Genomic DNA, 24510 nt, shown 5'->3' on the forward strand with positions numbered 1-24510 from the left:
TGGGTATATGCCTGGTATATTGTTGTCCTATAACCTCGGTAACAACATGTAGTCTTGGCCTATTATGCTTCAAAACAAACTACGTCCGCCGCGGCGGCACGCCGATCTCGTTATGTTTTTGTCTTCGGCCATTCACGGCCAATGTGGATATAGTCAACAGTTTATTTTGCAGTCAAAATAAAAATATCAACAAGTACACGTGCTGAGTACACGTGCTACGTGCTTATCATTTTGTCATCATTTTCGCATTCAGTATGTTTTATTTGATTGGTTTAGGCCTTGGTGATGCAGAAGATATCACAGTCAAAGGCCTTAGCATCGTTAGAAAGTGTAGGAGAGTTTATCTGGAGGCGTATACGTCGATTTTGGGGGTCGGCAAAGAAGCACTGGTAAGCACTAAACAGGAAGTTGGCTCGAAGTCGAAGCAGCCTAGTCTTAAAACTTAAGACGATAAAAGAAAAAAATACTTCAAAAAAGCGTTCTTTTACCGTCTTAACTCTCTCAACAGCGGCCATTAGTCAGAAAAAACGTATTCGTATCGAGTACGTAATAAACACAGTGCATGCGCTTAAAACATACCATGAATTGGTTTTAAAACACTACCATGTTAACAAGTAGTAGGCTACCCTTTGAGGTTTATGAAAAACATATTTTAAACCCAAATCCATAGACGGAAATTGTTTAAAATCTCAAGTGAATTTGGAGGCCGTTTCGAAACCAACGAGATTTTGAAGACGGCTCGTTTCAGACAGTCTAAAAATAGGTTTAGAGATTACATCTCCTCGCGAAAACATGTCCTGTTACATGTGTAAACCGCTGACAACAACGGCGCCATTTTGTGCAAAATGGCGCACTTTTTAACATCATCAAATTGCCGTGACGAAAAAAGAGCATCAAGATATATTTTTTTATCTTTCTGAAATTACAAAGGAATATTATCAATCGGTATCACCAATGGAATGACCCTATTGAGAAATTTGATGTAATTTTTGTTTTTTTATTCAATCGCTATTGGTCACCTCCTCACATATTGCTGCCAGGGGTGAAAGACTTGGGTAAAGAACGACTCTCTGGTGTGGAGATTGATTACTGATGACAATAATATTGATGGTGGAAGATGCCGGCTTTGCGATTTTCTCGTCAATAATGTATAAATATGACTTTATTTCTTAGTTGATTTCGAATTTGGTTCATATAAACACTGTACAGCTACATAAAGAATACATTAATTTGGTAGATTCTGTAGATACATGTTCTACGTTTCGTAAGATTTGCACATAGTCGTGGTAACCGGAAAAACGCCGACTGACCGACCGACCGACTGACCGACCCACCTTCCGACCTACCAACCCAAGGAGTTTCGTAGTTGAGTCTCAGGTCTCATAAGTCAATGTGATATATCCAATCCACGATAGCAGGTCATGTGAAATGAAATTGTAAACAAGCGCACGTGCGCTGGTCAAATGACAACAAATGCATGTTGCGCGTTGCAGTTCATGCATTGCATCGGTCGAGACACTCGAGTAGAAAAACTACAGTGCATAGATTAGGCCCAAATCATGTTTTTATATCCACCGACCATGTAGACAAAGCATATCTTTAGAGTATCGTTATCAGTTCCTTACCGCGTAGGCTCGTTTTACCGGTATAATTGACTGGAGATGCTGCTGTCAGACACGTCGGACTCCATCACGTCCATTGCGCTGGGCACTACACAGATACATGTGCTATAGAGAAGCGAAAGGGATACTGCATATGACGGTAGGTTGGCTGGTCAGTCGGTCGGTCGGCGTTTTTCCGGTTACCCATATTCGTAGCGTTTTTCCGGGTTCTTTGATATGCAAATGTACATTTCCACGTGCTTTCATCTACGCAGTATTTCTGATATCCTTGCATCGACGTATATATGGCGTAAATCCGATTGTCTCAGCCAATATACGTCAATGGTTCATTCGACTAGAAGCAGCCTAGCTCTAGGCTACATCAGTGGCATGATCTAGGGGTCATTGCGCACGGGTATGCTATGAACGGACGTCTGTACGGATGGGGGATCATCTCATACAGCATACTTGATCACATAGTAAATAGTATTATGTTTTTAAAAATACGTTTCTTTATTTCTTACCACCATCTGTCATACATGTATATTTTTACGCAGTGGATATTTGACGGAACTTCCATTCGACATGCGCAGTTCATGATTTTCGGACGTGGACAATTATTTGAAATCGACAATTTTGACATGTTTATATCTGGTGATGATGATGGAATGATGCCGCGCACTTACAGTTGGTGACAAATTTATTAGTCTTTCGGCTGTTGAATGCACTGTTAAAGCGTCGAACAATAACAGCATGGATAAAATTTTCTATGAAAGTGCGGTGTTACCCTATGTGCAGAAGACTGGTGTGCGCCTATGGCAAGCGGAGTGTCCAGTAATTAAAAAAACCTAGTTTTATTCAAAAAACCTGGTTTTTAGCTCACCTCTTAGCAGAGGTGAGCTTATCCCATACCGTGGCGTCCGTCGTCCGTCGTCGTCGTCGTCGTCGTCCGTCGTCCGTTAGCAGGGCACGTTTCGTAACTGTTAGAGCTATTGAGTTGAAACTTGGTACACATGTACCCTTATGTAATGACACCTTGGAGACCAAGTTTCGGTCGGATTCGTTTCATGGTTTGGCCACCAGGGGGCCAAACGTTAAAAGTGAAAATATGCAATATCTCCCTTAATAGTAGTCGGGAAATATGGTAGGTACTTCTAGCAAAGGTGCATCATATATCCTCCGGGTTTTTGATTTGCCCTCCTTTTCAAGGTCACAGAGGTCAAATAGTGTAAATTGGCTGTTAGGATGTAACAATGGCACGTTTCTAAACTGCAATGACTATTGATCCCAAATTTGGTACACATTTACCCCTTAGTCAGGTAATCCCAGGGACCGAAGTTTGGTCCAATATGATTTACCACTTGACCACCAGGGGGCAAAATCCAAAAACCTTAAAAATGTGATTATTCCTTAACTTCTTGCCCGATTGCCACCAATTTGATATCATGGGTACATCTAACCACCATACAGTATATGTCACACAGGTTTTTAATTTGACCTTCTTGTCAAGGTCACAGAGGTCAAATGGCGTAAATTGGCCGTCAGGCCGTAACTATGGCACGTTTCTTAACTGCAATGACTATTGATCACAAATTAAGTACACATGTACCCCTTGGTCAGGTGGTCTCAGGTACCGAAGTTTGGTGCGATCTGATTTGCCGTTTGGCCTCCAGGGAGGGGGCCAAATCCTAAATTCTTCAAAATGCCATTATTCCTAGTATTACTTGCCCGATTGGCACCAATTTTATATCATAGGTACATCTAATTCTAACAACCATTCAATGTGTCACCCGGGTCTTCTTTGATTTGACCTACTTTTCAAGGTCACAGAGGTCGAATGTACTGTAAATTGGCCATTTTGGGGAAATTGTAATTGCTTGGACCTATATCAAACCTAACACTACATGACACAATACCATGCTCTTTATCCATCTTTCCTCCACATGAGGTGAGCACAATGGCCCTGGCCATTTCATTTACCTGATAAACTAAGTTTATTTGGAAAAAATATAGGTTTTTTTAAAACAACCTTGTTTATTAGCTAATAAACCGAGTTTCTTTAATAAAACCAAGTTTTTTACCTAATAAACCTTGTTTCTATCAACAAATGTCAAGTTTAACAAATAAACTTGGTTTTATTCCCTGAAATATAAGTTTTTCATCCAGTGGTAATAAACTTAGTTTTATAGCAAAGAATCTTGGTTTATTAACAATAACTGGACAAATGGCTAATAAACCTACCTTTTTACGTAAAAAACTTGGTTTTATACAAAACAACTTAGTTTTTTGCAATAAAACCTGGTTTTATTGTAAAAATGTAGGTTGTTTTGAATAACTGGACAAACGGCGTGCAAAAACCTACTTTCTATCGAGAAACTTGTATTTTCTACCTCGCCCCATGTACACAAATCAGTGATGTTATCGGGACGAGGATGGGCATTCTAAAATACCTTGGTACCGTAAAGTCAACTTTTAAATGGAAAATGCATAAGCCTCGTTCTGAGAGCGGAGTGTTTTGGACACGCAACCAAGATGCTCTACCAAAGTTCCCTCGGGTTGCACTAAAATGTGGAAACCATGCACACGTCACGTCAAAGGAATTTCACCTCACTTCAGAAGTTTGAGGCTCTCAAAACACTGCTTCAAACACAAATCAGTCAAGGAAGCATCAACCACCCTAAGTTTTTTAATGAGCACTACACATATTTGCCGAGAAAAACGCTCCAAAAAGCCCATTTGCACGGATTTTAGCATCACTTGAGCGAGCCGATGCGGACTTCCTATGCGGGCTAACATAATGTAAACAACGGCGCTACCGGCGCTCCGGCCGGGCCGGCGATGGATGGAATTTGCCAAATTCGCACATATTCAAGTTATTTTCGTGGCCTATCTTTTTAAGTTTGAGGTATTTTAGAATAGAAATTGAACCTTAAACCTCGGCACCACGTGGCACTAATGCTGCACTGCACTGCACTCTGTAAATTAGTTAGTGAGACCCTAACCTCATCCCAGATAACTCAATGTAGGTAGGATCGAGGTTTAAAAATGTAAGTTTTCTAATAAACCAGGTTTATTTAAAAAAACTAGATTTATTAGTAATAAACTTAGTTTTTTTAAATAAACTAGGTTGTTTTGGTAATAAACCTTGTTTTATTGAATAAATGGACATTTCTGTACAGAAACTTATATTTTATACGATTATGTGGTAAAAATCCAAGTTTTTTAGGTAATAAACCAGGTTTTTTAGCATAAAATGTTAGTTTCTGTTAAAAAACCTACTTTATTAGGAAAGAAAGTAAAAAAACTTGGTTTTATTAAAGAAACTCGGTTTATTAGCTTATAAACAAGGTTGTTTTAAAAAAACCTATATTTTTTCCAAATAAACTTAGTTTATTAGGTAAAAAACCAGGTTTTTTTGAATAAAACTAGGTTTTTTTAATTACTGGACACTCCGCTTGTCATATGCGCCGTCCGGCAAAATAACATTTCGTGTATAATTGCCGTACGGCCATTGCCGGCAGAAACATGAGAAAACTAGTATTGGGCAATTCGCCTAACAGCAAATTGCAGACCATATCCCTGGTGAAAGTATTTTGTCATGTTGAGAAATTAGGTTTGCACCAGGATATAACCAGATAAATCAGAGGCAAATAACCCTGAATAACCAGCTGAATTAGGTTGTGACAGTAGGTGCATCATAAATACTAGAAATAGCGATGGTTCTGGGACTGCAACAACTCAGCATATGGATGGTCAGAATCCAGCAGACAACAAGCAAATGTAATCTGAATCTCAACATCTTTCGTATCTTTTGACGAGTTTTCTGGTCAAGTGAGGGAAACCAGTTGGCCATCTGATATGGCTGGTGGGGATGAAAGCTCCCAATGTTGGGACGACCAATAAATGAGAGTTGAACATTGAATACCTTTGAAGTGTAGGTTGTGACGAGTCAGGCCAGTTTGTGCATGATTACAACATAGGGGTAACTAGTTGCAACAATCCTTTTTTAGTGTAGATTGTGAAGGAATAGTCTTGATCTTTCAATTAATTCCTTTGGTATGGTGCAACAAACCAGTCCAGTAGATATATACATGGTCATAGCATACGGCATCGAGACAACCAGTATGCAAGGTTACGGCCAGGCCCAAGGGGTATGACCGATCAGCACTAAGAGTAAAAACGTAACATGCAATAATATCTTTTTAAACTAACTGCCACAGTAGGTTTATTTATTCAGTCTTTTTAGCTCACCTCTTAGCAGAGGTGAGCTTATCCCATACCGTGGCGTCCGTCGTCCGTCGTCGTCGTCGTCGTCGTCGTCGTCGTCGTCGTCGTCGTCGTCCGTCGTCCGTTAGCAGGGCACGTTTCGTAACTGTTAGAGCTATTGAGTTGAAACTTGGTACACATGTACCCTTATGTAATGACACCTTGGAGACCAAGTTTCGGTCCGATTCGTTTCAAGGTTTGGCCACCAGGGGGCCAAACGTTAAAAGTGAAAATATGCAATATCTCCCTTAATAGTAGTCGGGAAATTTTGAAAAAAATATGGTAGGTACTTCTAGCAAAGGTGCATCATATATCCTCCGGGTTTTTGATTTGACCTCCTTTTCAAGGTCACAGAGGTCAAATGGTGTAAATTGGCCGTTAGGATGTAACGATGGCACGTTTCTAAACTGCAATGACTATTGATACCAAATTTGGTACACATTTACCCCTTAGTCAGGTGATCTCAGGGACCGAAGTTTGGTCCAATATGATTCACCACTTGACCACCAGGGGGCAAAATCCAAAAACCTTAAAAATGTGATTATTCCTTAACTTCTTGCCCGATTGCCACCAATTTGATATCATGGGTACATCTAACCACCATACAGTATATGTCACCCAGGTTTTTAATTTGACCTTCTTGTCAAGGTCACAGAGGTCAAATGGCGTAAATTCGCCGTCAGGCCGTAACTATGGCACGTTTCTTAACTGCAATGACTATTGATCACAAATTAAGTACACATGTACCCCTTGGTCAGATGATCTCAGGTACCGAAGTTTCGTGCGATCTGATTTGCCGTTTGGCCTCCAGGGAGGGGGCCAAATCCTAAATTCTTCAAAATGCCATTATTCCTAGTAATGACTTGCCCGATTGGCACCAATTTTATATCATAGGTACATCTAATTCTAACAACCATTCAATGTGTCACCCGGGTCTTCTTTGATTTGACCTACTTTTCAAGGTCACAGAGGTCAAATGTTATGTAAATTGGCCATTTTGGGGAAATTGTAATTGCTTGGACCTACATCAAACCTAACACTACATGACACAATACCATGCTCTTTATCCATCTTTCCTCCACATGAGGTGAGCACAATGGCCCTGGCCATTTCATTGAAGTAAAAGTATTACAGTGAAAAAGAACGAAATACGGCTGGAATATTATACTGGTTTGTCTTCGGACGGCAAATTCAGCACTGCACCGATGTCAAGGTTAAGACAGTTATACGACTTTGCCTCATCAGCTCCTCGTGGTCAAGGCTCCTATATCCGTGACTGATCCGGTCGCAGAACAGAACAGATGCTGATCATCCCCGTCAGGCTGTAAAACAGAGCGAGGAAATATTTTAACTTCACCAGAAGTTTTATCATTCATTATTCAGACCAACAGACACTGTTACCTGCTAATAGTCTATGAATTTCATTGTCATAATTCAGAACAAACACTTATCACCTTTGCTGACAATATTTTCAGAAGGTGTGTATACATTCGTGTGTCCATTTACACTGCACGTGTATACGTGCTTTACTGTACATTTCTACAGGAGTGAGCAGGATGTACAGAAAAACGATCTCCAAAACTGTTGCTTTCAGCACTCGCGACACGTTAAGCGAGGTTTCAGCAATTTTTTTCAGTGAAGGTATATCTCATGTGTAGAGTCTGGGTGATTTTGAGACATTCTTAGGTGTTTAAGGCCCACAGTTTGATGAAACTTGCCCGAATTCGTAATTTTTTTGATGAATGTATATCCGCCATTGCGGGGATCTGGAAACTTTTGGATGACAAGTTTGCCTCAAAAGATGGACGTGCTCCCTATAATCACCCAAACTAACAGCGAATATATATTCTTAAGATCCTTTTCTTGACCTCTGATGAGTTAATTTTGTCTGATGCAGTGTTTCAACACAAATTTGAGGGCGATTACAATCACGAAAAATTCACACTCACCCAGTCTAGAATGCGTAGACGAAATGTCTGTTGGCTCTTCCATGTAGCGGGTATCCTCCCACCTGTTCAGGTCGGGACAGATCAACGTTGAGCAACTTGCCTAATCGGTAAAAACGCGGGAGGCAGTGCTATTACCGGAACGGTTCAGAACCGGCGATTTTCATCAAAAATCACCCGAAAACTAAAAAAATTAGCAACGGCTGCAAAAATAAAGTACACGTTGTTCGTTAGCAGGTTATGAAACGTAACCTAACCAAATTTCAGGTCATTCCGTGCGGCAGTTTCGGAGATACGTGTCGAAAACCACATCCCTCGGGTCCTGGCGATCGGCTCAGTAAAAACAATAGACCATATCCACGGAGTTGTGGATATGGTCTAATAAAATGAAACCATGACACGGTCAAATACCCTCTGCGATATTTTTAATAAATCTTATTTATCTTTGTGATGAACCCTATCTAATAGATGCTGGAGCATCCCTACAATCACACTGACACAGTGACCACACAGATCACACAACCATAATACATCTTGAGATGGACCCCCATCCATACAGACATCCGTTCATGGCATACGCGTGCGCACCAATCCCTAGATCCTGCCATGTATACTAGGCTAGGCCCTAGCTGTTGTTTCAAAAGACAACCTGCGAGAATAAATTCGGCCATTTTGAGATGGCCCTTTTCACAGGGTTATCTAGCCTAATACCTTTAGGCCCCTCGCGGTGGCGCAGGGCCTAATTATTAACAATTTCGGCCATTTTGAAAAGGAGTTTCACAGGCAGCGTAAGTTTACATGACATAAAAGTCATGTTTTAAATCAAATCATCACCAACAACATTCAATCAAATCATCACCAAAAACATTCATTTCCAAGAGTGGTACAACTGTGCCAAAAGCGACGAAAGAGGACAAAATCGAAAAAAAGTAATGATTTTGCAGCCAACAGCACCAAGTTCAAAGACCAGCCCTGGCCAGAATAAAGAAGCTATGGAGCTGAAAAATTTAGGATGTGATTAAGGAATATCTTTGCTGCTTAGGGCACAACATTCAGAATCAAGGCCTAAGTAGTTTCAAAGATATTACATAATGAATGGCAACACAACAAGACTTGTAAAAATGAAACCGAACTTAGACCGGGGCCAGGTTGACTCATATTGGAGTCAAATTAAGTTTTTTTTCTCATTATTTTAGCTTGTTTTGACCTTAAATCATCAGCAATACAATATTCTAAATGAATTAGAATGATTTGAGCACATTCAAATTTTTCACTAAATTGACCCAAAATATAGTGTAAATGGAGACAAGACCTTTTAAGCCTTTTAGCAGTTCAATTGTCAATGTTTGACCGCGACGCATCAAAGACTGCGTGGGGTTGTGAATCTGAAATTTTGATATGTTATTCCGGACAGTCGGGCAAGTTAATGGTGAAAAATAATTGGTAGTTGACCACAGAAATTTTTTGATAATTGACAAATTAGACAGACTTTGATATTTCCACTCTTTTCAGCCAACTGGCTGAAAAATCTCAAAACACGCCCCCTATTACCAAATTAGCGAAATTCGAAATTAATTTTTTCATCAAATAATTTCTTTATATCTGCAGACTTGCCACAACAAATATTTTTTCAATACCTCTCCAAATATGTACTTGAGAGTAAAAAACATGCACTCGTCTAATTGATAGGCCTCAACCCTCCAACCTATGAATATTCAATGGTGGTCTTGTCTCTGACACCGAATTTTCAGTCTGATCTGATTCTTGACTTGGCCACCTGGGGGCCTGAAGTGGAAACCTAAAAAGTGTGATATCTCTCTTATGAGTGACTCGTTTTCGATGAAATTTTTATGGTAGGTTCTCCTAGCAAGGATACATCACATATCATATGGGTTTTTGATTTGACCTACTTTTCAAGGTCACATAGGTCAAATGGCGTAAATTGGCCGTTTGAGTGTAAGTATGGCACGCTTCTTAACCGCTAAAGCTATGAACTTGAAATTTGGTACACATGACTCCCTATGTCTTGTTACCTTGGACACCGAATTTTGATCTCTTCTGATTCTCGGCTTTGCCACCAGGAGGGCAAAACTTTAAAAAGGTAAAAAGTGCAATATCACGCTCATAAGTGACTTGTTTTCGATTATATTTTTATGGTAGGTACTCCAAGCAACGATACATCACATGACATACCGACTATGGTTTGACCTATATACTATACATGTAGGCTGTTTCTTCACCAGGATGAATTCCTAACCACCAAATTTATGTACATTGAGCACAATGGCCCCTGGTTGTTTCATTTATTTGACCTACTTTTCAAGGTCACAGAGGTCAAAGTTTGCTAAATCACCGATAGGCGACACGTTTCATTTCTATTTGAGCTAGAAGGTTCTAAGTTTGTGAGGACATGTATCTAGGAACCCTCTATTCTATTAAAAAAAATTGGCATGCCCAGCCATCAAATGTGGCCGCCAGGCAGCTGTCTTGAAAATTAAGTCCTATTACTTATTACTCTTAAACTAATGTTTGAATTGCGACTAAATTTCAGGTGATTATGTATCCATGTACTCTTTACGATATCTAAAATTTTCAGTCCACTCGATCAACCAATCTTGAAACTTAAACAAAGTCCTATTACTCCATAACTAATGATCGGATTGCAACCAAGCTTCATGTGATTTTGGATCTATGTACTCTTATCATTATCCCCAATTTTCAGTCTAATCGCCAGGCCACTTGGTAGGCTACAGTAAGCTATGGCAGAAATCTAGAGCATGAATTTTTTTGTCCTATGGTGATAAGTCCCAATTTTCAGTCTAATCGCTAGGCCACTTGGTAGGCTACACAGTCAGTTGGCCGCGCCCCCATTTCCGCGTAATTCTCTCTGCGCTATGACGTCACTGCATATCATTACGAGCTCATTATCGCGTACATTTAGGCGTGAAAAATATGAAGTCGGAAATCGATCCTAAACTTGCCAAAATCTTTCTGAATGACATGTAAACGGAACATATTATTCTGGATGAAACATTAATTAGTAGTTTCATTAAGAAAAAAGTGTAAAAAGTCCTGAGGTTTGCTGTTTACGTGACTTTGAACAGCGGTCGTCGCCCGAAAATTTGCAATTTTTTCACGTAATTTTGTTGAATAAATGCACCTAACTCATCAAAAAAATCGCGCGTGCTCAGAAGTAATGACTGATATTTATTGTTATATGTATCTTTGACTGAATAACACGATAGTAAAAATGATTATTTCTGTCGCACGGCTGGAAAATACGTTTAAGTTGCCTCTGATTTTTGTCAGAAAATGTTGCAGCCGGATTTAGGTTCCGACCACACCCGAAGTTGAGCCGAAGAGGCCCGAACACTAGGATCGCCACCATCGCTACAAAACGTGTTCTAGAATACTGATTATGAAAACTTGTCCAATAGCCCATCCTGCCGTCCCATCCCTCCTTTCATGAGATCACCATTGCCCAAATTTAATGACAAAATGATGCAAAGAAAAAACTTAACATTAAAGATAACTAATCCTCTCTTCTGCATCTTGAAACTCTTTAACAGTGAAACGCTAACATTGAAACAAGAACACCAATAACAAACAGACGGTCAATTGTTGAAGGGTGTAAAACACAATGCCAAATTCAAATTCTTGCAAGTGGTGCTGTTGAACTTTTCAAGTGGAAGGAATCAAACTTATTTTCATTCGTGACGTTATTTGCTAATGATTGTTTACACCATTCAACAGCTTGACATGTTCATCAAACCCGATTGACTGGAGAAGTGAAAGTATTAGCTGAAAGATAAAGCAGATTTTTCCTGAATGACAACAGCATGGATGTACAATTACAACAGTCAAATTGATGACAAACTTCAAGTTAAACCAATCACAATCTTGCAGGAAGATGTCCTGTAATAGGTTAAGTTTACACCTTTAACACTGGCATTGGTTATGCTGCTCAAATTACATACTTTAGCAGCTTTTTGGTATTATCTTTTACTGATACAGCAACTCTAAAAATGAGATGATGGCAAGTTCTGTGCGCGATGTCTGGCACAAAATAACTCTTGTGGGGGTACTGATGAGGCTATTCTCGGCTTTATAAGCATCATTGATGGCTTGGAAGCCCGTTCAGACCCAGGCCAGGGTCAGGGAAAATAAACTATCCATCCAAAGGTCGTCCAAAATTACCAGACAATGCCTATTATTGAGCCATGTCACCTAATAGGCCCTGGTGTTTTGGACCGTGAAGATCCACATTGTAATGTGTATATGATTTCTTTTCCTGAACTATGGCAGCCTTTTACAGGCAAATCTGGCAAAAAAGTGCCTAAACATAGGCAACTAAAATTACCAAACAAACATTACAAAAGATATATCATTATGAGAAAGTTTATTTTCACAGAGGATATACAGAGAAATTTCTGAAGAATCAGCCGGATTGCCCAACAGTAGTAGTAGACATCTCAGTCACCTGGATCTTTTCGGAAGTGAAGCATCATGGCTCATGCTTTACTGTTTGAGCACATCCACACAAATCGATAGTATTCCTGGTCAATATCAATGACGATATGGTGGAACACATGACATACCTCCAGTCTCATAACATAACATAACACTCACTCAGTCACTGTCGCTCTGACATTTCTGACGACTATTCTACCAGTAGCTTTATCAAAAGGCTCAAAATCATCTGGTCATTTGGCCACAAGTTGTAGACATTATAGTCAGACTAAGCATATTCATCAACAGAACTCAAACAGGCTACCATCATGCCATTCTCACTTTTAACCACAATTTTTTTGAGACACGCTGTGCATTAAAATATTTTTACAATATCGCGTCGTGCACGCTATTGCCGCGAAAAACGGCTTGATCCAAAACGTCATAAATATTAATGAAATTTCTTCGAAAAATCACCAAATTAAGTGCCAAAAAAGAAATATTTAGGAAACCGGGTGCTCAAATGTTTTAAAAGATATGAATTCATTTAGGATTGGTCAACCACTTCGCAAAAAACCAATTTACCAAATATCGCCGCAAAGCTGGAAAATATCTTTGAGTGAGGTATGTTCAGCGAAGATTGCGAAAATATCATCTTTCGAAAAATTGATCAAACTCGGTTGATTTTGCTTGGAATTTGATGAAATAAACACCAATTTTTTCTTTCAATAACTAACAATTTCGCAATCTTTGATCAATCGCTTTCCCCGAACAGTCGTGCATGCTACAGAGGTTTTAGTCTCTGCCACAAATATGGCGCGAGTTAGTATCAAATGTTTACCGATAGGTGACAGTAGCAGCGCAACGCAGAGAGAAACGCTCTTTTGGCGCTGCGAACGGGGGCGCGGCCAACTGACTGTACAGTAAGCTATGGCAGAAATCTAGAGCATGAATTTTTTTGTCCTATGGTGATAAGTCCTGACACGCTGTGCATTGCATTGATGGGGATTCCCCTTCACCAGTTTCATTCTCGTGATTGGATTTTTGCCTTAGCGAGTTTAAGTCTGTGTTAAACCCCTTTTATCTCTCCTCAGCCATCATCAGCCTCACTAGCTGCGACCCTCGAAGCCAATGGACTTGTTTTATTTATAACTCATAAGTGTTGTCTGTCCAGGACAATCAGTCAGAACATCAGAGTATATGTGCAGGATCTCTTTTACTTGGTTCACCTTCTCTTCTTCTGAATTCTCGCAAATGAGTACATCATTGAGGGTCTCCGTGGATGGACCTGAAACTCTTGTCCCTAGCTGTGATAGTTGAGCCTCACCCTCTGAAATATTGACCTCTTCGCTTTCAATGACTATTGCATATTCGTCTGGGTCTTGTCTTTAAACATGTCTTGAGATAACAAGCTGACAGTTTTCCTTTTTTGTTCTCATTTTTTGGAAAACATCCAGTATAGCAGCTTCTTCTGATATTTGAATGTAATGACTGCTCAAGATTTTTTACCTGCTGGGCACCAGTTTAAGCAAGCTCCTGGAATTTTCCCAGTGTTGGGTCATTTTCCTGTTCCTCTCCGAAGGTCACAGGATTACCCAGATCACTGATCAGTTCAGTAACCTTTATCGGTCGATATACATGTAGGCCATTTGGTCTCTTCTGCTGTCCCCTTGTAACAACAGCATTAGGGGCCTTCCAGTCCACGTTAGGATCTCCAGGTTCCCTCGATCCTTGGATGTTCCCAATTATCAGGTCATAAAAAGGCCTCTTCATATGCACATGGCTTACACCTTTCCAACAAAAAATGGAGTGTCTATCCCCACTTCTGATAGTGGCACTGTGAGTTGGGACCCATCAATCATTGTACAACTTTGTTGTTTATCCAAATAGCGCGACTCCGATACAAGGTCTTGTTTAATGACGGCACCACTACATCCTGTATTTCTCAGGACAGGAACGACTTCAGCTCTTCCGTCAATAAGTCCTGAAAAGACTGGCATTAGCCCACATGCCAGGGAAGCACACAGATAACTAGATGATACAGAAGACAGAGAACTGCTTCAGCTTAGATGACACTTGCACTCTAACTCAAAGTTTGTTTGATATAGGCTTTTCAAACTTGATTCTTGGGGGCTAAATGTCAAAACACAAAAATGGCAGTTACTCCCTCAATAAAGGATTTTTTATGGTAGGCTTAGCTAGCAGCGATATATAATATATCTCCTGAGTTTTCAGTTTGAGTAATTTTTTTCTGCCCTACTTGATGTGTAGTTTGCCATGTAGTGGAGCAGGTTCCTTTCGAAATTGGGTGGAATGCAGTTCTTAGTTTGGCCACTAGGAGTCAAAATGTCAAAAGACAAAACTGGCAATTACTGCCTCAATTCACACAATATTGGCTAAAATTTTCTAAAATTTTTATTTAGCTTAGCTAGCAGTGATATATCCTATAATCCCCCGAGTTATCAGTTTGAGTGATTTTTCTTACCTACAGTTTGAGCGATTTTTTTCATCGACAAAACTCTTCCCTCCACCTATTTGACTTGTTTTCCCCTACATGTATTGAAGCTTTCTCAAACAATATCTTCAATTCTTACAGATATTTGATTGAAAAAGCCTAATTTTGTAGAGCGCTGCCACATAATGAATTGCGAACAGCCTCTTTCGACATTTGTTGCATTATTTTCAACTCCATTACCATGTTCCCTTCTTCACCATGCTTTCAACACTATGCTCGCGGGGACCAGAGGCATTCATCTATGTGCTTGCACTCAAATTAGTGCTCTTACACGTAACCATTAGACTCACACTTGTTTTGTGCATTGTGATAATGTGCAGAGCAAAGAAGATTTGTTTACAAATGGATCTGTTTGATTGCTTTTACATGCAGCCAATTTTAACAGTCATGATGAGAGGGGGCCGCAATCATAGGATTCATGCGGGACCAAAGTTTGGCTGCTACATCTAGAGGTCAACTGTAGAACTAAAATGCATACTTGTTGTAAATGATAATGACATCATCTAAAACTAGGTGAGGGTATTTCTTGAAATACAATTAATTTCATGACAATGATATTGTTTCAGGAAAAATTCTATGGTCGAGAAGTCATCCTAGCAGACAGAGATATGGTGGAACAGCAATCAGGTACAGAATTTTTTCAGAGAATGTAACAATTTAGTTTTCCAATAGCAGGCAAATTTTCCTGCAATTGGTAATCAGTACTTTCCGGAAAATTGAATATAACAAAGTAGTTGTTGAAATTTTAATATTGGGTTATGTCCTGGAATAAGGCTTGATGTTATTTACCTTCAGGATTTAAAACTCGCCAGCCATTACTGAAAGAAAATCAGAATGTGGAAATCTTCATCATGCTCATAATTTTGTAGTGTCTGACTGATCACTTATGGTAATAATTGTTTGAACTTACCTTAATACATTGCACGTTGCTAAAATCCTGGAATTTTTACTCTGGACACTACTTATGAGACTACATGTACATCACATAATACCCGGGTTTTGATTTGACCTACTTTTCAAGGTCACAGAGGTCAAATAGCGTAAATTCACTGTATTTGGTTTCTGGAGCAGCATGTCTCCGTAACCATAAATGCTAGGCGATTCATCTTTGGGTGATTTGAATGTGTTATGGTTGGTGCTATACTTGGCCCGAGGGGGCGGGCGCTTCATATGAAATCTACTTTTCGCTATATCTCATGAATTCTGCTTGGAAAAATCGTGAAATTTTTACTCTGCACACTGTATCATATAAATACCCGGGTTTTTTATTTGATCTACTTTTCAAGGTCACAGGGGTCAAATGGCCTAAAGTGACCTTCACTGGTTTCTGGAGCATGCTGGAATTTTAATCATTGAGTTATATGATGGTCTTATGCTCTTTAGCCAAAAAGGTCCCTTTTTTTCACAAACTACTTTCAGCTCTATCTCAGTAATGATGCGCATACTCCACTAAGCCAACTTTACTATATTGTCACCTTCAGCATGTGTGGACTGAGGGGTTATGCTCGCTTTGCAATGCTATTTTTTTAAAAGCTGTCAGTATGCCTTTTCATCCAAAAACCAGTATGACATTTTTGCACAAATTCTTTCCCTTTCCCCCCTGAGTCATGCAATATTACCAAGAACGGGTGGGGTTGGGTCCCTCCTGCCTGTTGAGCAGGCGTCGGAGTCGGTACCCACCATGTGGGGAAATGACCATTTCCGAGTGTTGCTGATGAATCCTGACAGTTCCCGAATCCACCATTTTGCTTTGCTTGCTGCAAACAGGTCGTGAAAGTATGGATTCTATTCCCAAATTTCATTCTTTTCAAAGTAAATGGTTTTGCAGACACCCCCAAGGCTCGAATTTCGAAAAAGGCACTCTATGGCATTTTTTTTAAATTGCCTTAGAGGACAGGGCCCTACTTCGGCATTTTCTACCTTCTCAATGGCAAATTACCTTAGACTTTTGCCTCTGTATTTTAACTGTATCTGTAACTGTAAAAAGCCCTTTTCAAAAGGGGAGGGCTGGGCGCCTGATTATGCTTGAGTCAAAGACAGGCACATGAATTTAATACTGCTACAACATTTGTACAATTCGTTTAGTTGGAAAAAAGCCCAGAAACATCATTCAGTTCACTCCATTGCTCATCTGTAATTGCCGCATCTGCCTGGGCCACTTAGCTTGATCACGATGTACACTGAGCAAATGCATTTTGTTAATGGTAAAAAGAGTAACAAATTGTATAAAATCTCATTCAAATCATCTCATCCAGTACTATGAGTAGCACTCAAACAACGATTAACATATTACACAAATGTGCGGTACATTAGTTTTTCAAAATCATAGAGAGAAGCAGTATAATCATCAACATGACTTGAAACAAAAAAAATCATTGCCATTTGACCTTTTTTCTTGACTCCAGGCGGCCATCTTTGAAAACCTTATTTTGCTAGAACAATGAAATTTTTACTGTCAATACTTCTGATGAGACTACATGACATAATATGTGGGTTTTCGATTTGACCCACATTTGAAGGTATCCTGTCTGTATCCTGTTTCAAAAACAGTGGGACGTTTCTTAACCACTAAAGCTACGAACTTGAAATTTGGTACACATGAATTCTTATGGCACCGAATTTCAGTCTGATCTGATTCTTGACTTGGCTACCAGGGTGCCAAAACTAAAAAAAGTAAAAAGTGCAATATCTCGCTTATTAGTGATTTGGTTTTGATGATATTTTTATGGTAGGTACTCCAAGCAAGGATACATCACATGTCATACTGACTTTGCTTTGACCTGTATGTACCATACATGTAGGATGTTTCTTAACCAGGATGAATTCCTAACCACCAAATATCTACACGGTGAGCACAATGGTCCTGGCCGTTTTATTCATAAAGAGTTCTTCTTCAGATCTCCCTTCCACGTCGACATGTGAGCATAATGGCCCTGGCCATACAATTTTACGCATTCCACTCCATATTTCAAGGACCAGTTGAGTGACAGACCTGAAACTATTGATGTCGAACCATACCAAAAATCAAATATGGCCACTTGCCAGCCATCTTCAAATATATCTTTTACAACATTTATGGCAAAATGTGAGACAGCTCTATTGATGTGATACCTTGTGTTCTTATTCCAGATGAATTATTTGCTGGTTCTATGGAGGAAGATGTTGCATTTCTGGTAGTAGGAGATCCCTTTGGGTAAGATTCAGAGTCTAGCAAGTTAAAAGAGGTGGTTACTTGGATTGTTTCATGAAATTCATACATTTTTAATGGTGTGGTAAAAATGTAACGCAGGAAAACGCTTTCATTGATAAATCTAAGCAGATTAGAGGATCCAAATCACGTGTAAGGTAATGGAATACTAGTTGTTCTGAGACCATCCATGTACAATGTATGGCATCTTGACCCGCAATGTTTTGATATCGCTAAATCACTCATCCAAAACCTCGACATTTTCTGCCGTAGAAGCTGTTGCCTCCAAGCAAGGATACCTCGATTCTGGACCAATCAGAACCTCCCTTACAGAATGATCTCAGCTACTGCAGTAATATCCGATTCTGAGACACAACCTGATTTGAAATATCCACGACAATACGATTTAAAATCGTGATAATTCATGTTTTGCGATGGCGCAGAGGGAACAGGTAGATGAAAAGCACTTTAGAATTTGTGGAGTTAAACCTAGTTTTTACCCCTCAGTCCATAAAGGCTAGAGGGGTACTGTCCAGGTCTTCGCCGTCGGTCTTGCCGTCTGTCCGTTGAACTCGTTTCCGGAGCCTATCTCCGTAACCATAAATGCTAGGCATTTTGTCTATGGGGGGTTCGAAGGTCCTATGGTGTCATTGTGCCTTTTGATTTCGAACTACCCTCAGACCCAGGGGGCGCTTCATTGAAAAACTACTTTTGGCTATATCTCATGAATAAAGGTAGCTAAAATCGTGAAATTTTTACTGTGCACACTGCTCATGAGACTATCACTTAATACCCAAGTTTTTGATTTGACAGGTACTTTTCAAAGTCACCGAGGTCGAATAGAGTAAATTGACTGTAATTAGTCTCCGGCTTTGAGCTGGAGACTTCTATATTAGTAGGGATTCTTCTCCCCAGAAAATTATTCCGGCACACTCCCGTCCCAGGTGGATGCACATACATAATGGAATGCACTGTAAATGGTAGCTAGATTCAACCTTGTCCGCGAACTGAACTTAAAGTCTGGGCTCCAGGGTGATATCCCGTATGAAAATACACAGAGGTATGCATGTGAAACGACATAGAACAAACTTCACGGAACTCGCCTTTTACAGCTGTACCAATAAAGGAAATTATTCTGAAAGTGTCCTTTCCCTTGCTTCCGATTGTCTCGTATTGTAATATTTCTGCGCCTAGAAATTGAAATTCGATCAGCCCTTATTTTGATACCACTATTTGATCAGTTGTTTCGCCACAAATCATAGCTGAAAATCATAGCCTAGTACCGCTGGCCACCATCAGATGGCAGGGTGTTGATATCCCGGGGAATTCCTTGATCAACATCGTCCCCGATGGAAGATGAGTATGGAAATACACTGAGCAATACAGGAAAAGAATTGAACGGCACGAGGATACCGCGTGTGTTTCATACATGGCATTCACGTCGTTCATGTCATTCTTCTTCGCTATCTTCCAAGTTTCATGCAAATTTCTCGCGTTCCTAATAATGGCACCGCCCCCACAAACTGAGTCAATTGTGGGCTAAGACTTAGTTTTCAAGTTCGCAGAGGTCAAACTCTAAAAGTGTCATTGATAGTCAATTTAACCTCCATGTCTCATTTTATCTAGTCACTTAATCATTCCTAGGTGAGCACAATGTCCCCAGGACATTTTATTTAAAACTTGCTGACCCGTTCATTTTGTCCTGCCACCATTGAGCAGATGGTCAATGCACCATTTCATTGTCTTAATGTGAGTTACATATTTATTTTTAGTGCTACAACTCACACAGACCTTGTCCTTCGGTGCAAAGAGCAAGATATACCAATCAAAGTTATCCATAATGCATCGATTATGAATGCAGTAGGCTGTTGTGGATTACAGGTAAGAGGATTGTTTCTTTCTACTTTTGTAATTTTATAGAAATATTACTGCAACATCATCGGTTGCTACCAAAACACCGACAGAGCAGAATATACAATCTGAAACTGGCATCTAACTTGGTGCACACTTGAACAACAACAAAAATGCCTTTACAGACACCTTTATTTCGTTCTGGCGTCAGACCTATGGTTCGTTAACAGGTAGGTAGGATGCCACGGCCCACGCCTCGAGGGGCTCACCTCATGCTACAGGAGGTGGCTACAGGATAAATGGAAGTACCAGGGTTACAGCCAGGTCCACAATTAAGTATTGGTTTTGGCACCTTGCGGCCTGATAGGAACTGGCCTGAAACAATCACTTTGTGCATTTCGCGGTTTGTACCCCAAATCTACATCCGCGATGACCTATGTTTTGCAGCACATGGACTAAAATAAATTATGTTAAGAACCTAGGTCATTTAGAGTACTGACAGAGGATCATTGACCGATCACCCGACACGACGATATGAATCGAGGACGATACAAACTGACACGAACTGGGAAGAAGATGACGGCCTTGTCACCAATGACACGATGCTGGGCTGGCGAGGCGAACATTTATTTCATTCTGAAAACAGGGATATTTTGGCCTACATTGTACCTACATGATTAGCAGCAGTTAACAATACAGAAGATAATAATCCAAAGCTCCCAACAAAATTAAAATCCAAAGCGCAATTACTGTGCTAGCAATCTTGCAAACTAAACCCGCCAACTACCCACCAATGGCGGCCTAAGCAAAAATCACATACATCCTTGCATCCATTTCAATCAAGAATCTCCACAGCTGGTCGACCTGGAATCGGGGTCAGCCACCTGCGTCCCATTAATTTTTAATTAGAATCCTCCAGTTTTAGAATGGAGTCAGTCTATCAACTTTCAACATCTTGCAAAGACATCAAAGGTCTCCCCGCAATAAATCATCTAGGACTTTTATCCATGTCAAAACTTTCTTGATCCCGGCGCTTTTGATATTTAGACTTGCCGCTGAAACTTCTTGGAAAGCGATTGAGCTGTCTGCTGCTTTGACCAATCAGCTTTCACTGAATTAAAGCGGTTTTTTTTGGTGATCTTGGACGCCTATAGAATATTTATGATTACGCAGTGGATATTTTGCTGTGAACCAGTTGAGAGTTATTTTCGCTATTTTGCCGTGCACTTCGGTTGGACATGCGCAGTTCGCGTTTTTCGGACTTAGCGTTTTTCAGATTTGTCCGCCATGTTGACAAGATGTCACTCTCGATTGGGGACGAATTTTCCTCATTTCACAATGTTCAGATCGCAATAAGAGCTTTAGAAAAAGGGCAGCAAATATCATACTGCATGGCGGCGAGATTCGAGGACAATTACTGCTGCCCGGAAAAGACTGAAGCATCTGCCGGAAAATGACGAGATCAAGTTCTATGAGTTGCAGTTCACATGCATCAAAGGTGGCCGAAAATATGAACCGCAAGCAAACAGCATTACAGAAAAACGCGAATTGCGCATGTCCAACGGAGTGCACGGCAAAATAGCAAAAATAACTCAACCGGTTCACGGCAAAAAATCCACTGCGTTATGATTATCCATTGGAATTGTTCTATTTCACCAAAGGATCATTTCACTTGAATATTAGCAGCGGACATGATATACTCTCGGTGCAAATTGAGCGGATCGTATTCCTGAACGAAAATGTACCACGCCCACGACGCACTAAAAATGTCTTCTGGAGTCATGAATTCACTTCCTAAGAATTGTGACTTCCTGTGAGTTCTCAGTTCTTGTTGTAAATAGTTAATATTTCTCCCAAATTTTTTTTTCGGACTCTCAAAACTCTAGTGCTTTCTCTATGGACAGAGACTGGAGAGCCGATCAACACGCACAGAACTAATCAATATGCAAATTAACACCTGTTTCTTATCATTATGATTTGGGTAGTAAGTTTGACTTGGGTTGAAGTATACCTGTGTGTTCCGTGGAATTCATCATAGTAAATATATTGCAGTTTCTAATCGTCGTGTGTTGTTCTTTAATACGGGTGTTTGTCTTCAGAGTTCACTCAAATTTTGCTTGAAACAATGTAGGCACGCAATGATTTGTGTTGTGTCCTCACATTTTGTTTGGACGGGCGGTTGGTTGTACAAGATGATTATTTTCGACCATTTTGGATTGGCCGTTTTGAGGATAGATATCAGCACGGAATTAGATTGATGATTATCTTTTTATAATGGTAAGATGAAGGGCCTTATAATCAGACACCCATCCTTTTCACCTGTAGTTTTCCCGTGAACGTCATCTGTCATTCTGTGGCGTGATGAAAGGACCGAGCCCTGGTCAATGCAGGCCATCACCAGGAACCGAGTAGAATAGGGTATGGTGCGATGCTTGATACCTGAGATAGTAAGTCTGTCACCTGAGTTAGTAAGGCAGGCGCCTTAGATAAAAATTAAAGGTTGTCATTAGAGAAAAAACATTTCCATGACCTTTCCCAGTAGTAAAGAAGAGTTAGATTCCGCGAAACTGCCATTCGAAAATGTTTACAATGTCTTTAACCCTTTGACCCTGAGCAGCCGCTAGAGCGTCCGAGTGTCGGCTATAGCAGCCTTCATATGTACTTGTTTATAATACAGGTCGCCTTGCAATTTCTCGGCCAATCAGTGACCTCGTTTCATATCGGCTATGGCCTGAACATTCTCGGGAAGTATCTGTTTGTTTTCGTTTCGATTTTGAGAACTTTTGATGGTATAAATTGACAAAATATGGCAAGAAGGAAATGTCAGTTGATCAGGTGTTAGCACAGATGCTCGACTCAGATAATGAGATGAGAGTGAATAGGGTGATAATTACGGTAATGAAAGTGACTTTGAGGGTGAAAACAGTACTCTAAATGACTATGAACCGAGTGACAATGTTGAAAGCATGCATAGCTGCAGTGGTTCAGATGAAGATGTACAGTGTGTCTCAATAAATGCACCACCTGTTGTAACTGTTCGAACCTGTTCAAGTGGCATCACAAGGTGGAATACTGGCGATAAATCAATAAAATAACAAGATAGGATTTTGTTAACACTTACTTACTAACTTACTTTTTTATTCTTCCAGGTACACAGGGCCAAGATTCATAGGCAAAATACTTAAAGGCCATATATCAAGGTTTGAAAACATGCTTGATACTCATGACATATGTTGAGGGTTAAAAAAACAAGATCCCAGACATTAAAAAAATTCTAATAATAAAGTCATTATTTAGTTATTTCAATTTTCAATTTTAAACTATTTGAATTTCCCACCACACGCAACTTTAGATTAGTTCCACATGTGGCCGCTAGGGATTTTTTGATGACGTAGATCAGGTCAGTCAGAACAAAGCAAGATGGCTTCCGCATACAGTTCAGAGAGTGAGAGCAGTGAATTTGAGGATGTTTTGGTCGATACAGAAGGATATTTAAACGTTGAGCCGTACATGTTCGAGCCATTAATATCACTAGATCATAATGAGAGTGATCATTCGGACGAAAGTTATTAGAATTTGTGGTTAATCAATTTGCATGGCAGACCTGCCGATATAGCAAAGAAGACATTGATAGACGGTTGCAGATGCATAACATGTATGATTTTTGAACAGACTAATGTTGCACAATATTGTTTCGCCTCGTCAGTGTTGTATCGCCAGTTATGTCATGACGCTGAACTACTATTGAAAAGTGACGGTATTATGCACAATCATCTTGACGTGACGATATAATGCCGTGCAACGTTAGATAGGCCTAGATGTCAGATGACAATAATCTGTCATTGACAGTGGTTGTCACTGACACTGACCTGTGTCGCTGTCACCTTGCTATGGCTGGAACACAAGAAGACACTATGCGGTATCACAGGCCCCAATAAGGCCTACACATTATGTATAACAACCGACCTCAGCAGCCTCGGGCATTAAATGCAACTGACATGGTTGGAACAGCTGTTTTTAACAAGTGGCATTTAATATTCAGTTGGATGCAGATATCCGGCTTCATGTGATAATCCGTATCGATAAAGTGATCACTGCAAAGTTTGGCCGAAGGCCCAGGCTTCCAACACTCCAAACGCTTGCACTTCCGAATCCACAGCTTCCTCCTCTCTCGTTCAACTGGCTTTGGAAATTCATGAAAATGGGTCCCATCCGTCATTCGATTGTTATTTGTGCTATCCTTGACACAATTCGTAGCCACACAATACACCATAGTGAATGAAACACATTACTTCCAGGTGTGCATAATTAATTAAGGCCCTCCTGCTTTTATGATTGCATGACATGTACAGATAACCTGATCTACATCACAACTTTTGCTGAACCCGCCGCCTGGCTCTAACAAGCCAGTTGCTACCTGATTAGGTAATCAAGTTGTCAAACACATAATTGGCTATATCTTCAAAATGGATGGAGCTAATTGCATTTGGTTTTCTGTATTGTATAAAGTGTTAGGTACACTTTTGAAATCGTCTTACAGCAGAAAATGGCAAAAAACCTTGATATATGGCCTTTAAGTAATAACACAAATTTAGGTGGGGAATTTCCTCCCAGGGACCCAGTATTCACAGCTGAAAGGCATCCTGGGCTTCGGCAGTCAAAGGGTACATTTCTGGTAAAAAATCCTGATATTTC

The 24510-nt window shown here is 40.1% G+C and overlaps 1 protein-coding gene across 1 annotated transcript in view; it reads left to right on the plus strand.

Moving 5' to 3' along the window:
* The first annotated feature begins 202 nt into the window (after nucleotides 1–202).
* LOC135486581 (diphthine methyl ester synthase-like) overlaps nucleotides 203–24510 on the plus strand; it is a 39215-nt gene continuing 14907 nt past the window's right edge. Inside the window, exons 1-4 of the mRNA XM_064769497.1 lie at nucleotides 203–389; nucleotides 15344–15404; nucleotides 17907–17970; nucleotides 19737–19845. Coding sequence (XP_064625567.1) covers nucleotides 255–389; nucleotides 15344–15404; nucleotides 17907–17970; nucleotides 19737–19845 — 369 coding nt within the window. The 5' untranslated portion in view covers nucleotides 203–254. The remainder of the gene's footprint in view (nucleotides 390–15343; nucleotides 15405–17906; nucleotides 17971–19736; nucleotides 19846–24510) is intronic.

This window comes from Lineus longissimus, chromosome 4 (assembly GCF_910592395.1).
Source record: "Lineus longissimus chromosome 4, tnLinLong1.2, whole genome shotgun sequence".
In the NCBI taxonomy this organism is placed as follows: Eukaryota; Metazoa; Nemertea; class Pilidiophora; order Heteronemertea; family Lineidae; genus Lineus; species Lineus longissimus.